This window comes from Vanacampus margaritifer, chromosome 13 (genome assembly GCF_051991255.1).
Source record: "Vanacampus margaritifer isolate UIUO_Vmar chromosome 13, RoL_Vmar_1.0, whole genome shotgun sequence".
In the NCBI taxonomy this organism is placed as follows: Eukaryota; Metazoa; Chordata; class Actinopteri; order Syngnathiformes; family Syngnathidae; genus Vanacampus; species Vanacampus margaritifer.
The window spans coordinates 10,878,184-10,893,840 of record NC_135444.1 but is presented as its reverse complement, the minus strand read 5'-3'; the positions used below and the strand labels follow the sequence as shown (position 1 = coordinate 10,893,840).

Below are 15,657 nucleotides of genomic sequence, written 5' to 3'. Positions count from 1 at the left end.
CAACTGACTGTGGGCTTCAGCTGAAACGGACAATTAGAGCAAATATGTGTTGTTTGTGGACATTGCTTTTGTATAATACATTTCTACAAACGCAGCCAAGTGGAACATTGACCAGTTGTGAGCTGTGTGGATAAACTCCCACTCCCACGTGCTAATAAAGCCAAAATCCGACAAAATTTGTGTAGTGCTTCTTCACTGTGCCAAAAGTAGGGCTCATTCAAGAATATATTAATGGAATACTGTAAATCAGAATCATCGAACCTTTATTCGTGTTACAACCACACAAAACCGTTTACATAGCAATTTTCCTACCTGAGTTTTCTCATCTTTGAATAACATGGACAGATTTGGCGTTTCTAACAAATGGGGTGAAACGAGCTCTCTCAAACTGTGCAGCCATTCAAGAACAAAATGAGAGAAAAATAAATTAGACATGAATTCACCAATTTACCTTTCAAGGTGGTCATAGCAAAATAAGTCAAGGCGATCTGATGTCATGTCGTAGCAAATACACCATAAATCAGCATTTGACAAAAAAACTCACATTTATTGTATTTGTCAAACAAGTGTTCAACTTTACATCAGTCTTAGAGTGGAGAGCTCGTTGTAATATGTTTACACAAAATCATGAGCTACAGTAGAGTATGTATACCGGTGATGGGAAAAATGTCCCATTTATTAAAAAAAAAGATTTAATAAATAAACGGTTTACACCAAGGCAGTGAAAGTAAATTTATGATTAACAACAATAACAAAAGCCTTCATTTTCAAACTGCCCGTCACTTTGCTATAACAGTTAAAATATGTACTTATGCATAAGTAACGCCACTTTGGCAAAATCATATCGACACATTTAAGTGGGTGATATTAATGAAAGTATAAACACTGTTCATTGGTGGGAAACGTGATAAAGCATTCATGATTTTTTTAAATGTATATTTCTTTCTTTACATATGTCTTTAACGTTCAAACTCACTACCATGAATCAACGGTTGAAACCACTATGTATAACCTCTAGACAATAGTCTCTCAAATGTTAAATTTTGCAGTTTCTTCATAATTACAGTTTACCAAGAAATCTGTATTTTACACCAGCAATACAACAAAATATATATTTATAGCCATAATTCTTGACTACGGTTTCAATGTACAGTTGAGAAAATATAAGGCCAGGGGCTTGATTGCTAGTGGTCATACAATCGAAACTGCATGGGGATGAAGGATGACCGGGACCATGTATAATCCTTTAAAGGAAGGGGGGGGGGGGGTTGTCTATACAGGCTCAAGTCCATGTCCTGGTCCATGAGCGTCATTTTGTCCACAATCAAAAAACAAAAAAATGAAACAAAACCACGGGATGCTGGGAAGTGTATGTACAACCTTTTTAAATGCTTTTCTGAAAGATCAAGTAATGGTTCGTTGTTTTTTTTTTGTGTTTTTTTGTATTTCTATTATGGTACCGTACATTTCTGACAGCAGCAGCACATTTAAATACATAATTGGCTTATCTCTAAAAATGAAAATTTGACTCTGTATTTTATGTACACTTTTATTAAAACTTTGCACGGCAATGGCTGAAAAGAGCGGAAGGACCTGTTTGGGGGGGGGGGGGCAGAAAGAGTGTAGTTCAAACGACACCTACTTCCTTCACTATTTTGTTCACCAAAAGTTTACGGCTGAAAATGGTCAGGAGGAGGTTCGGCTGTTCATCGTAATACATTTAAAGGCTTGTGACTAGCTGCATCTGTCCTTCCCGTACGTCGCCCTCCGGTATGCAGCCGTCTTTTGTGATGGGAATAATATAACCATCGCTCGTCCCTTTGCCTATCTGGTAATAGGCCTGCAGCTGGTGGCCGGCTCCTAAGTTAGGCATGCTCTTGTAGTACACGTCCTCGTTCTCGCTCTTCAAGTCCTCCACGACTTCCGGACTGCTCTCCGGATCAGGAGAGTCCCTCAGGTTGGGCATGCTAGTGTACAAGGAGTCTCTGTTTGGAGACTGCAAACTTTCCTGGTCGTTGTTATCGGGCGTCAGCTGAAGGGTTTCCACTCCCCCGTCGGTCCTCACCTTCTTCTCGGGGGCGTAGAGAAGCGAGTGAGTCCGCTGGGGGATGAGCGGCGCCTCCAGCTCGTGCTGATGGTGCAACTCCAGGCTCACCGCTTCGCCCACGTGCACCAAAGAAGAAGCGTCGGCGACGATGGCGTCGTCGTCGCTGCAGCTGCCGCCCGCCGACGTCACCTTGGGCGGAGCCCGCTCCGCCTTGTGGTGGTGATGGTACTGCAGAGGCGGCGGAGGCGGCGGGTGCTGCTGTTGAGGCTGACGGTGGTGGTTGTGGTGGTGATGGGGAGGGTGATGCAAGTTGGGGGGCTGCTGTTGTTGCTGTTGGTGACTTTTGGTACAGGCACGCAGGTTGTTGTGCACAAGCTCAGAGATGATCATTTTCTCGAAGGCAGCGTCGTCCAGACTGAGTCCGCAGTCCACCACCTGTACACTGTCGCCGAAGTCCGCACTGCGGAGTGAGTAGCTGTTGTTAAAGTTACCATTTAGCGGTAGAGTATCCATTGCACTTGTATCCCTCACCACATTGTTCAGTGAGTGCCCTGCAAAGAAACGACAAAGACTTTCCGTTATTTCACATCTTAATAGCACGTGACCGCTGAGTTCAATATTTAATGCTGTTTAGGATGCATGTCGTTAACATTAAGCCATGCCATACATCTGTTAGTTTGGCACAATGCTTTGCTTTGCATGCATTTTGAGTAGTGGTGCAACGGATCATCAGTGATCCGCGGTCGGTTCGGAATCAGGCCCCACGGTTCGGATCGCGCATTCACAGTCGATACCATTGTGACATGTCAACGAAGCTGAAACATACTTAACATAACACGCTAACACTAACTTCAAAATAACGTTTACCCAACACAGTAATATATCGACGGCAATGCAAATTTACTTTACTTTGAAGTTGGCCCGTGTCGTGGCGTGAAGGCTCGCTTGACTTCCCTTTTAGACGTTTCTTTATCATAGTTGATTGATATTGTAGTTGCGACCAACAACCCTATCCCCAACTCGCTAATTTAGGACGTTAAGAAACCGCTAATTAATCACGCCGTCATTCTATGATATGGCAGAAGTCTACGACGTAAGTGGCTAGCGGCTAGCTGTTAGCATTGCCAAAGGCAATTCTTTTTCAATATTCTGGACCAAGGATACTTTGCAATCCACTCTCCATGTTTAAAGAAAGGGGATGTGCCTTAAATTGCACGTTGAGGTCTTTTCATTATAAAAATAATAAAAAAAGATAAATAGAACTTTGTATTCATTTATTTTATAAAACACTTTTGCCCATTGAAAAAAGAAAAAAACACTCACCTCAAGTCAAATTTAGCCGTTTAGATTATAGGAACACATCTTTAAGCCATTAACAAATGTACTATTATTTATTATTATTTTTATGTATTATTTATTATTATTATTATCTTTTTATCTCTTTTATTTTTTTTAACACAAAGAAAACACATTACAAGTCTAAAATATAAATTGAAGTAAAAAAGAAAACAAGAATAGGAAGAAAGAAAAGCGTTTATATGTTCAAAAGGGGTAGGAGGAAGTTAAAAACGTATCTAGTCCTACCCCTTATTCATTTTATGTTGATAAAATAAGGTAATGAAAAAAAAGAAAGATCATTTATTATTATTTATTATTATTTGTTATTCTTATTATTTATTATTATTCTACATATGAACATTAAATGTTTACACATGAACTATGTAAAAATCGGAATGTTTCTGCCTCATATTGCACTTAAAGTTGTTTTCCTAAATCCTAAACGGCTATATTGGACATTTTGATTATTGTATTTTTTCTTCTTTTTTTTTTTTTTTTGCTGATCCGAAAAACGATCCGATCTGTGACTCAAATCGGTGATCGGATCCGAACCGTGACCTTTGTGATCCGTTGCACCACTAATTTTAAGATTTTTTTTTTAAACTTTGAACTTTCTTTCAACCGTAATCATAGTCAGCTTTGTGCGTAATTAGTATGCCGCAAAGAGACAATGAAAGGGGATCCCAAACAACATTAAGAAAACCAACTAACGTAACCACCATCACGACACACCGGGCAGAGTGGAGGTCTACAGACGGGCAAGCTACATTACACCAAATAGGTTGGAGGTGCAAGGCGAGAGAAAAAGCACGAAGACGGGGGGAGGAATGAGGAGAAAGGGAAAGTAGTCATGTGTAAACATGAGACAGCCATCTTTGTTCTCACTACACGGGGAGCCCACAAGCAGCACTCCACCATCACCACACACAGCAGGTGAAAAGACTCACTTCATGTCTGCCTGCTCAGCCTATCTGGTCTAAGAGCAGCTGATGTACAAAAGAAAGTAAAATGATTTATTGTAACATGAAGAAAAATCACTCAAAAGGGCAAAAAAAAAAAAAAGGTTTGAACTGCAACATAGCAAGAGCAAAGGTTCAGAAAATCAAATCAACTTGTGTTCGCAATAAGAGGCAGCAGTGTAACTAAAAAGACGAGTAAAGCTCAAAATCCTAATAATAGCATAACATCACGGTACGAAAAAGGGTTTCTGCATGTCATTAAATCTAATTTAATTCTTCTTAATGCAATTTTTATATGCAACTTAAAACTAATTAAATGTAATACTGCATATACACAAACGCACACACAAATACATAGACACATATGCATACGCTTATACTGTATATTAGGGCTGTCAGTCGATTACAATTTTTAATCGTAAATAATTGCATGATTTACATAGTTAATCCATGATTAATCGTAAATAGCACGTTATATGTATTCTAAATGTACAGTAAAAATATATTTTTCAAGTTTTTCATACTCTTGTTTATTAAACAAAAAGTGGACAAATATGGTTATCAAATACAAATGTGGTAGTATCTTTTAGTACATTAATACGGTAATTTTCTAGTAAGTAATTAAATATGTTACAGTCAGCAGTTAGGGTTGAAAGGAGTGTGAAGCATTAAGTCATAGATTTGTGTTGAGATCATTTCTGCCACTGGATGGCATTAGTGTTTCATGTTGGACATTGATGACAGGAACACTATATTTTTCTTTTCAAATTTAGAGAAATTGGTATTTGGAACATGAAGCACCTTGTGGACTCTAGATGATGTTGTTCAATGTAAATTAGCCACGAGCCATATTTTTTTTAATCACATTTATTATTGCTAAATTATGTTATAGTGACTCACACGTTGTAAGTGAAATAAAGCATTTGTAATGCCTCTCGACATCGTATTTAATGTTTCTTAATGCCATTTAATGCTTTTATACGAGCAAAATCCATTTAATGACTTCTAATGCTTTTTAATGACCCTGGTAAAGGGATAGTAACCAAGCGGAAATGCCTTTAAAAGGGAAGCCTGAACAAAAACCATTCATGTTGTTTCTAGACCAACAACAGGAATGTAATTATGCTATTATATGAGCCCAATTGGGTGGACTGACAAATCCACAGAGAGAGAGAGAAAGAGAGAGATTCAAATATTTGCTATGTTTTTTTCTTCTTCTTCATGTTAGTTAGGAATACGCCATGCAACATTCCCGATGCATTTGAGAAATGCATTCCTGGATAACAAAGCTATTTCAAGGATTGTGAGCTTTACTCATATTTTTAAACACAATGCCATTATTCATAACACAACTTTACATTAACTAAAAGCTACTATAGCTTTTCTCAGTTGCTTTTGTCCAATTAGGTATACATTCTGTCCGTAACTTGGCAGCTTGTGCGCCCGTAGCTGGCTAAGGTCAGAGGTCGCCAACCGCCCAGCATTTGGCATTCGTCACAGTGACAGTTCCCAGTGAGACACCAGTCACTGGCAGAGCAGCTGAGGAATAACACAAGCACTGCAGAGGTCAGACGCAGCCATGTTAGGAATTCCTCAAAGCACCGAGGTCATGCAAAGCACCACCAAAAAAAGATAAATATTAGTTATTTGATGATAGAGGGAGGAGATAAAGGCCAATGTGACTCCTCGCACTAAACCAGATGTCAACATTAGCAGGAAGACTAATGGGGGCGCTTTTACTGCAAAGATGGGTTTCCTGTAAAAAAAAAAAAAAAAAAAAAAATGGGGAAAAGGATCAAGTTTGGGATGTTAATAGCAGAGATGCCCCGCTGATTATCAGGGAGAGAGCAAGATTAAGAGATTTTAAGGGGAAAATGGCTGCTATCACGACAGGCGGGTCTTTACCACTGGGGAAAAAAAGTGATTGCAAAAGGTGCCAATTGAGCTCGACTGGACACTGTCACTGTTTTCTACGAATGTCGGACTAAAAACTACCAGAAATAACCTGAAAGAACTTGAACATTTTGTGAACCGCTTGCTCAGTGAGTGTGTGTTAATGGCCTAAAGTAAACAGCAAACGTGCCGGTGGTGGGGAAGGGGTGGGATGTTTGTTTTTTTGTTGTTGTTTTTTTTTGTTTTTTTTTTTTAAGTAAGCATGCTGAGAAAAAATTACATTTGATAGGCAAAGTTAAGTTTGACTCCCATACTTGTCTCTCTGTAGGTCACTAGAGGGAAGCACAAGGGAAGAGCACAGAAACATCACAAAAGATGCCATTTCAGATTCAACATGGTGGTGGAAAACATACAGTTAAGCCCACTTTTTTTTTTTTTTTTGTTTAAGTGACTTTTGATTTGTGAATGGGTCTCATCTGGCTGGAAATGACATACATTATTAATTGGAGGGTGATCCTTATTTTCATTGTATTTTACATTTTCCCGACAATTGTGAGGAGGTGAAAATAGGTTGACCTATTCTAAAGAACCCTAATAAATTTGATATATAAATACAATACATTTTTTAACATTAGCAGTCATACAATATATTGAGAATGTGAGTTACACATTTTGGGCAGTTATCAAACTGTTAAAATAAAAAACGAAAACTAGTGGCACATTATTTTGCCATTTCCAGTGAGTAGATACCCATTCGACAAATTATTATTATTATTTTTTTAATAAATAATGGCCAGAGTATGAATAATTTTAGGCTTAACTGTAACTGCACTGCAGTCTTCACAACATGCCGCCAGGTTGTGAAAAAAAAAAAGTATTAAATGCATTTTTGGTAATGTTAACATAGATTTGACATGTTTTAAGGGCAAATCTCCCATTAAAACATTCAAAACCCTAAATGAGTTGCTAACATCGCTCATGCAGTTTACACTATGACTTCACTAGTCAAGTAATACAAGTTGTTTAGTTAGAAAAATGATGGGAGATGGGAGAGTGGACAACTAGAACATCCTGCCTTTTGTTTGACCTGTCAACACTTAACTTAAGAGTGAGATACTTGGAAGGAAAAAAAAAAGTGAAGTAAAGAAAAAGCAGGTGATAGTGTAAGTAAGCACACCTGGAGAGTTAAACACTGGAGCCGTGGGGGTGTTACACACAACTGTCTCAGCCAGTAAGGTGTTATAAGGGTTGTTAGAGCCTTGTGGTCGAAGAAGAGGATTTGTTAGTAGATAATTCCCAGTCATTCCTGGAGTTGAAAGACAGAAGAGGAAAATGTGCACTCAGCCAACAGTGAACATAATAAATGAAAGCCAAGCTCAGAGTGCATTTATTTGAGTTGCGTGGAAGCGGCTGCCAAAATGTGAGAGGAGCCAGTTTTGTGTTCTTATCAAGTGTAAAACTCTGCTGATTGGCACATAACACCAATAACTTAAATCCTGCACCTGAGTAGGCCGAGTAGATTACTGGGAGTTTTTGAAACATAATATAAATGAGAGAACATTGTCTTGTGTGTGTGTGTGTGTGTGTGTGTGTGTGTGTGTGACCTATTAAAAATGCAAGTAAACAAAACAACTTTTTTTACTAGATGATTTTTATGTTGACTCTAAAAAGTATCATCTAATCAACAAGGCAGCAACGGGTAAGGCTTACAACTGATAGATCGTAATTAACAGTAAACCCTGAAGAGAAATTCATTTGATATGTTTTACTCCCAGCCATTTTCACTGAAGCAACCCCGTTCGCTCCCGGCTGTTTTACTGGATTTTGACAGATTTTGCAAGGCCCGCAGAATAGTGTGTTCTATTGCTATAAAAACAGGGAACCTACGAAAATAAAGATTAGAGTTACTTATTTTATCAGGAAAAAATATATATTTCTATCTATTTCAGTTTTGCAGAAATTAGCATTAGAATATAGCAAAGTTTCATCATTATTCACAAATCAGTTTAAAACACTGGGGGAAAGAGCTTTTTTACAACATGGGCCTGGTTGATCTCTTATACTCTGCTGCCACCTGATGGCCGTTTTTTGTAATGTAACTAACATTACTTTAAGCGTTCTCGTCAGTTCAGAGGCTGCATCAAAGCCTTTTGTATGCTGTAGCATAAAAACAAAAAAACGTATAAATAAGTTTTTGGGAGCAAATGAGTTAAAATAACTTTTTAAAACTACTTTTGCACAGTTCTGTATCTATTGAATCCGTTTTCAACTTTTGGGGGGGAAAGTATAAACGCACTACAACAAGTAGTTTCAGGTGTATTACATGTGTGGGTTGCACTCTCATTCGCTAACTGTGGGTCCACTTTGACATTGTCCGACTTTAAAAGCAATCAATTAAGCAATCATGTAGCATAGTTATTTTATTTATTTTTGGGGGCGGCCCACAGCCTTGTTTGCCACTAGTATAGATCCACCCCTGCCCTGAGCAGATCTCCACATTCATAACCTAAAGTATTAAGATGGCAATTTTTTTTAAAGCAGTGTTTACTTGACAATCTTAATCATTTATATAATTTGACATTTTTGCTTCTGAAATATCTTAATTCATGAGGCAATGTAAAGATAGAAAACGGTCGGTGGGCCGTCGTTTGGGCACCACATTTTATACAGTCATTTAGACTTAAAATTCTCCTCCACAGAACAGCTTTCTGTCCGTTTCTTTTTTTAACCAGCTTCTAATGTATTTCAAGCAACGAAGGCATCTCCAGTGCCATTAATCACCTGTGTTAAATGCCATCTGTCTGTCTGTTGGGAAGACTTCAGGGATGCTTTTAATGACAGGAAGCGCTTCCAGGAGCTAGAGCCCTCGTTTAGTGCAGCGGCTCTCCAGGGTAGCTCGGTTTCTACACCCCGGAGTGATCAATATCTAACCTTTACATTAACAACTTCACGGCTCGCCACTGTGGGGAGAAAAGCTCGACTTGTATTCTGTTAGAGGTGTATGAGCGAGTCAAAATGTGCCTGGGAGCAGGAGATGCAGTGAGTTACCTTGTAAGAAGTGACAGTGAAAAAAGAGAGCCAAGGCAGAGATGTGCAGGAATTGGCATGGAAGCAGGGCGGGATGTTAACTGCCTCGCTTTCCCTTCACATGCTCCAAAAGCCATTTAAGAGGCAGCAGAAAGCCGAGCAACACGCTAAGCGCTCCGGGTCAGCCAGAGTTGAACATCATCTTCTCATCATCATATTTGTGCTCAAGCTAAATAATAAATGACGCTTCTTTTATTTTCCCCCACCCTCACCCCTTTGAAAGGAACCGAGGTCACCGCAGATGCCAGGCAACAAATGGCTTCTTTCTTAAAATAACATTCAGTTTCCTCATTTTTAGTTTTGTCTACATGTGAGCTGTGCATGTTCACTGCATGTTGTTTGGACAGCCAGCACTTCAATAAGAAATGTTCTATCCTCGCCCCACTTTAAGACTGACCGGTCAGATTATTTGAAGTCGGATTTTGGTAATCTTTTGCGGACACAACGGAGACGAGACGGAAGGCCGAGATAATTTTTTTTCCCTTTTCCGATCGCGCTGCTCTGTCTTTTCAAGCTGCAGCCATTTATTACGATTACCGAGGTACCATCCTTTTGCGGCGGCGCGGAGGAGTATTTTTAAAGCGGGTGATGAAATGTGTGCAAAGGAGTGCGTGTGAGAGATGTGCAGAGAAATGAGGTGCAAACTGACCTTGGTTAAGGGTGGAGGTGCTGTTGATGTCACCTGAGATAAAGGAGGACTCAGATTGCTTTCTTACGGTGTCATTCCACATTCTCCTGATTCGACTCTGTCAGGTCAACAAGGGACAGTCATTAGGACTTTCAACAAGCCCGCTGCTCAGATCCACTTTCATTTATTGGTGTGTGTGTGCACCGTCTTCCTCCGCCCACGTTTTATAATTACAGCGACACTGTCTTATTTAAAGTATTTTTGAAAGTGAAAGCCTTTAACGTTTCTCGCTTGTGGAACATATTAAGGAAGTGTTTCTGGTAGGTATGGGCATAATTTATGAATTGATTTTTGATGAACCATGTCGTGTACTACTTGGCTGTAACCAAGAGACACCTTGTTAATACTATCTAAACATTATGGAATTGGTTGTAAGCTATGAGAAGCTGAGTTACATCTACTTCTATTTTATTTATTTTTTTCCAGACAGACATAATTTAATTCTAGCTTTACCTGTGACACTGGGGAACACAATCTTTGTTGAGTTATACCAGACAGCTGTTTTTAGCAAATTTTGGGGTGTGGAATCTAAAACTGATTGCAGTTTTCTCTATCACGGCAAGTTTTTGAGCTATAGGACCCCTACTTTCTTAATTAAAAAAAAAGTATGTGTATGTCTGTAAATAAAGCACTATAAGATGGAATAGTTACAAGCTTTGAAAACAACAACAACACCAAAAGCATTAAATATAATACAATGGTATGCCCATGGTTAAAAGTAGGGATGTCCCGATCCGATCACGTGATTGGAAATCGGGCCCGATCACGTGGTTACTGACTCAATCGGAATCGGACGTTGTCTCCTGATCAGGACTCAGATAAATATATGAGGCTATTTTGTTTTTTCTAACTTTTTATTAAATCTGTAGTTGGGCGGTGGCACAGAGTGACACTTCATTTTTCCACAGAGTGCGTGCGGCATGCACTGCTGCACTTCATTGACGGCCTGGCGAGTGGCCACTTGGACGTGCTTCGTGCCATCCCGGCGGATCTAGCTGCGGGCGTGCTTTGTTCCCTTCCCGTGAATCCAGCTGTGGTGCCTGCGCCGGCGACTCTGGAGTCTGGACGCCCTTCGAAGGGAGCCCGGTGCCTAGCCTAGTCTAGCCTAGTGCGAATTCGAAGGGTCGACCGCCGGGGCCGCCAAATTCCGTCCGGGCGGGGACAGGTGCGAGTCCAACCCCAAAGCCATGATATGGTAAGATTAAATACATTTTGCTTGCTTGCTCTTCAACTGCAGCCATTTGTTTGTTGTGAATTTCTGTTAAGTACCATGCTTTATATCGGCTACAGTAGATTCTCAAAAATAAAGCTCTTGTGAAAAATTAATACAGTATAGTGGTTAATAATAGCCCTTTGAGTAACTCATAGTGCCCAAAAAACTTTTTTTTTTAATGCGTTACTTAGTTTAACCACTGTCTAATCGCCATATAAAAGGTGTTTGGGTAGTTTTGTTTAAAAAATAAAAAATAAAATAAAATCTCCTTAATAAAATCTCCTTAATAAAATGCCGAGGTATCTGACCGGGACTCGGATTCGGACGATTTTGAGGTGACTCGGACTTGGGTCCAATAAAGTGTGATCGGGACATCCCTAGTTAAAAGGTTAAACAAATAGCTAGCACAAAGCCGCTTAATTCATACTATGCTAGCTTTTTGTTTTCAGATATTGATAGTAATGACCTATTGGGTGCTGCACACACCTCTCAATTGCAAACAAGTTGCCACATAGTGGTGAAAGGCCAGATGAGGCCAATTGTAATAATTTTTACTACAGTCTTTCTACAGCTAATCAGTGGAATTTTGCTTATCTGGAGGGCACGCTTTGGGAAAAGTCTAGTTTTAATCAGCATAAAGATTTTTTTTCAAATTGTTCCCCAGTGTAATGCATCACCAGATGATGCTCTGCTAACACCTTTCATTTCCATCTCCACTAAGCATCTGTCTGACATGTTGGGTTAGTAGATATATTTTATTTTATTTGCCTTTATTATTCAGTGTTTAACTTCAAAGTCAACCTGAGTCACAAAACAGACTGCATTTTACTTTGATCCTTCAACGCAGTAAAGAAAGGAAATGTAGTAAAATGCCCATCCTTTTTTCCATCCAGAAATCACATAGGCAATCATTTTGGCTTGACCCAAAGTGAAATATGGAGCAATACCGCAATACAAAGTGCAGTCGTATTTCACATGCGTTAGTGAGAAAAGTGGCAGAAAGGCAGCGGGCAGAAAAGAAAGCAACTTGTGAAATTCAGAGGATGCGGCTCATGAATCTGCTTGCGCACGCTTGCCGATCTACCTGGGTACCAGAGGAGTAGCGTGCGCTTGTCCGTGTGGTGGAAGTCTTCGCCGAGCCGTGCGAGCTCTCAGTTGGCAGCCTTCCACAGCAGTACGTGTGACGGAAGCACTTGCTGTACTCTTTGCGGACCTACGAGAACGCACAAACACGACTCTCCAGAAATCTTCAAGACATTCTGCTGAGCGCTGCCTCGAGACATGAAAGCTACCTTTTTCTGGAGGAGGCAGTGGAAAATGAAGATAAACATCCCCTGGAAGGCGTTAAATATGGTGAAGAGGTACGCCATGACGATGGAGGCCTCGTTGATGAAGAAGAGACCGAAGGACCACGTCAGGCCCAGCAAACAGAGCAGAGCAAAGGCCCCCATGACCCAGGATCTGGAAGATGACAAAAACAAACAGAAGACAACATTACATACTGTATGAATAGCTTACATGGCTCTGATAAATCAATAAATGGGACCATTGCTAGGAAAGGGGACAGGGAAGCTGTAAAGCAGATGCCAGCAAACCAATAAAACTAGAATGTGACTCTGTCCAGCACAGACCGACATCATGACTGAATACAAGCGAAGAAGATAATTGTGGAGGCGGGTCTTTCTAAGATGATTACTTGAAGCAATACAACTTTAGAAATATGTTCTTCCTACTTTTTCTTTTCAGTGTAATGCCTTGTACTGTATTGTTTAGATCTGCTCCAAAATTTACTCTCGAGTCAGAATGCAATCTAGCTCTTCAGTATACATTTTAACCAAATGACCAACAAATTTAAATCAAAACTTATCCTTGACTGTGCTGTTATCATTTTCATAATAGAATTTTGACTATTCATTTTAGTTAAATGTTATTTTGTTTTGAGTCTGTTTAAAAAAAAAAATTGGTTAGTTTTCATTTGTTTTCAGAGTGGGTTTGTTAGTTTTATTGCACTTTGGAACGGGATTGGCCGATAATTAGCATTTTATGCAAAATTGGTGATCATCTTAATGTCCTAAATTGCCCGTTTGATCAATGACGGCATGATCAGCTACGCAAAATAAGCCATTTCATTTTATGCTCAATATTTATCAGTGTTTTTTGAAGATATTTTGGGTTTTAATTGTATTTCAATTGCCGTCAATTAACTCATTCACTGCCATTGACGGCTATAGACGTCAAAAATTCATTTGAACAAATTCTACTAGTTTAACTTTTTTTCCCCCACTTTTGTTAACAAGAGTATGAAAACCTAGAAAAAATATTGTACATTTAGAACAGATATAAAAAAAAATATTAATTGTGAGTTAACTATTGAAGTCATACAATTAATTACAATTAAAAAAATTAATCATAATTAATCACATGACTTCACTAGTTAACTCACGATTAATCCCAAATTTTATATCTGCTCTAAATGTACAAAAAAAAAAAATCTAGGTTTTCATACTCTTGTTAACAAAAGTGGAAAAAAATGTTAAACTGAATGTCTATAGCCGTCAATGGCAGTGAATGAGTTAAACGTGGGTTTTCACTAGTCGTGGGCCGGGCAGGTCCCTCTCCCCCCCACAATGACGGTAGAGTAAATATAAAAGTTGTTGAAATAGATATTTTGCTCCATCTTCTGATCTTCTGAGCACTCGTTGATCGTTAAAAGTAACCAATTATGGATAAAAAAATGGACCGATCCACTTTATGGGTCAAATTGACCCAACTTTCTGGTTTGTTTTGTACAAAATGACCCAAGTAAATGATCTGACCAATATTTATTTATTTGAGTTGTTTTACACTGAAACCCCCATTTTTTGACTCAAAGTTGGGTCTAATCGACTCAAGTAGAGCATCGGTCCATTTTTGACCCATAGTTGGGTTATTTTTGACCCAACTGTTTTTAGAGTGATTTAACAAAAAAAATCCCGTTTTCATTAGTTTTAGTTTTTCCCCCCCAAATGCTTCATTTTAGCTGTGTTTTTATTAGTTTTAGTATTAATTTTCATTTTTGTGTGTGTGTATTTTTTTGTGAGCAAGATAAAAAAAAAACATCACTGTAAGTATTGTGTAGTACAAATTCAACAAAAATATTATTTTAAAAACAACCATATATAACAGTATAACGTATAACAGACCACATACTTTGAATTACAGCAAGTGCAGTGCATAATACTGCTTCAACCGCTAAGCATCATGCATTAAATTAATTGCCAATGACCGAAACGAAGGACATTTTCGCTATAATTATAGTTAGTTTTAGTTCGTTCTGTCTAGGTATTGGCAAGTACAGACACCAGATATGGGATTTGGGCCGATAGTTGGCCTTATTTCAAGGTATCGGTACTCGCAACAGCACCCGTGGCTGTTTTACAATCAGGACCTGGAAATGAGAAATTAGAAGAATAGAAAATTGCCATCAATTTCATGCAATTTAAGGAAAATGAAAAAAAAAAGGAAAACAGTATTGGGATATATTGGTCTTTCTTTAAAACTATCTTTTTATTTTATGTACTGAAAGTAGTAGTGGTATCGATATCGTTGACTACTATTGGTATCGGTCTGAGAAAAAAAAGTGGTATTGAGCATCCCTAGGAAAAACTATCACTCTATTTTTTTTTATTGTTCTATCACTTCGTTAGTTAGCAAAATAAGCCCATGCCCAAAATGCAATGCTTGAAATGTTCAGAAAATTCCCCAAAATGGAAAGTATACAATAAAGTTTCAGTGATTTGAATTCTGATATCTTACAAACACACAAAGATACTTGAGTTTATCATTCCCATTTTGACCTTTTCCACAGCCAATAAAGTTTTATCGAAACAAACAGCACAATTCAAGGCTATCTATGTGTCTAAACCGAACAAGTAATTACCAGCAGATGAGGAAAGAGTTCAAGGAGAAAAGGCAAATACCACCTGGTATGTGAAGTAGCCACAAATGCACAACAACAAGACGATGTAGAGAGTGAGAGGAAGCATTCACAAGGACAGACATGATTCGTTTAAAGGTTGCTGCCTGGGAGGAGGACGGATGACCCGGTAAGAGAAAGAAGCAGGAGAGGAAATAGAATTAAGGAGAAATTGAGGAGTTCTGGTCAATGCGTCCTTACTTGATAAACTGTTTATTATCTTCATAGCTAGCATGAGAAGCAGGAAGAGAGAAGCACAATTAGATCACAGCGAGGGTTGGCCTGCAAAGCTTAGCAGACAGTAAATAAAATACGGATGCTTATGATTTAATTGCAGCATTCTTGGGCTTTGTTTGACTATGTGTTGTTACATTTACAAAACTATGTGTGTGTGTATAATTAGCCGAGGTGTAAAGTCAAAGCTTACCCAGGCAAATCGGTATTATAGTAGCCGTCACAAACGTGATAATTACTGGC

At 38.8% G+C, this 15,657-nt stretch overlaps 1 protein-coding gene across 24 annotated transcripts in view; it reads right to left on the bottom strand.

Annotated features, from left to right (window-relative positions):
• Window positions 1-246: 246 nt before the first annotated feature.
• The window catches only part of adgrl2a (adhesion G protein-coupled receptor L2a), a 133,607-nt gene continuing 118,196 nt past the window's right edge, over window positions 247-15,657 (bottom strand). For 5 of the 24 annotated variants that reach the window (XM_077583567.1, XM_077583569.1, XM_077583570.1 and 2 more), the window contains 8 exons: window positions 15,608-15,652; window positions 15,382-15,408; window positions 12,518-12,686; window positions 12,310-12,438; window positions 9,974-10,070; window positions 7,415-7,543; window positions 6,552-6,569; window positions 247-2,598 (listed from right to left, as the gene is read on the bottom strand). In XM_077583567.1, the coding sequence (XP_077439693.1) occupies window positions 1,721-2,598; window positions 6,552-6,569; window positions 7,415-7,543; window positions 9,974-10,070; window positions 12,310-12,438; window positions 12,518-12,686; window positions 15,382-15,408; window positions 15,608-15,652 (1,492 nt within the window). In that variant the 3' untranslated portion in view covers window positions 247-1,720. Of the gene's footprint in view, window positions 2,599-4,332; window positions 4,372-6,517; window positions 6,570-7,414; window positions 7,544-9,973; window positions 10,071-12,309; window positions 12,439-12,517; window positions 12,687-15,381; window positions 15,409-15,607; window positions 15,653-15,657 lie in introns of all 24 variants that reach the window. The other 19 variants (XM_077583573.1, XM_077583587.1, XM_077583588.1 and 16 more) reach the window with 13 other exon arrangements.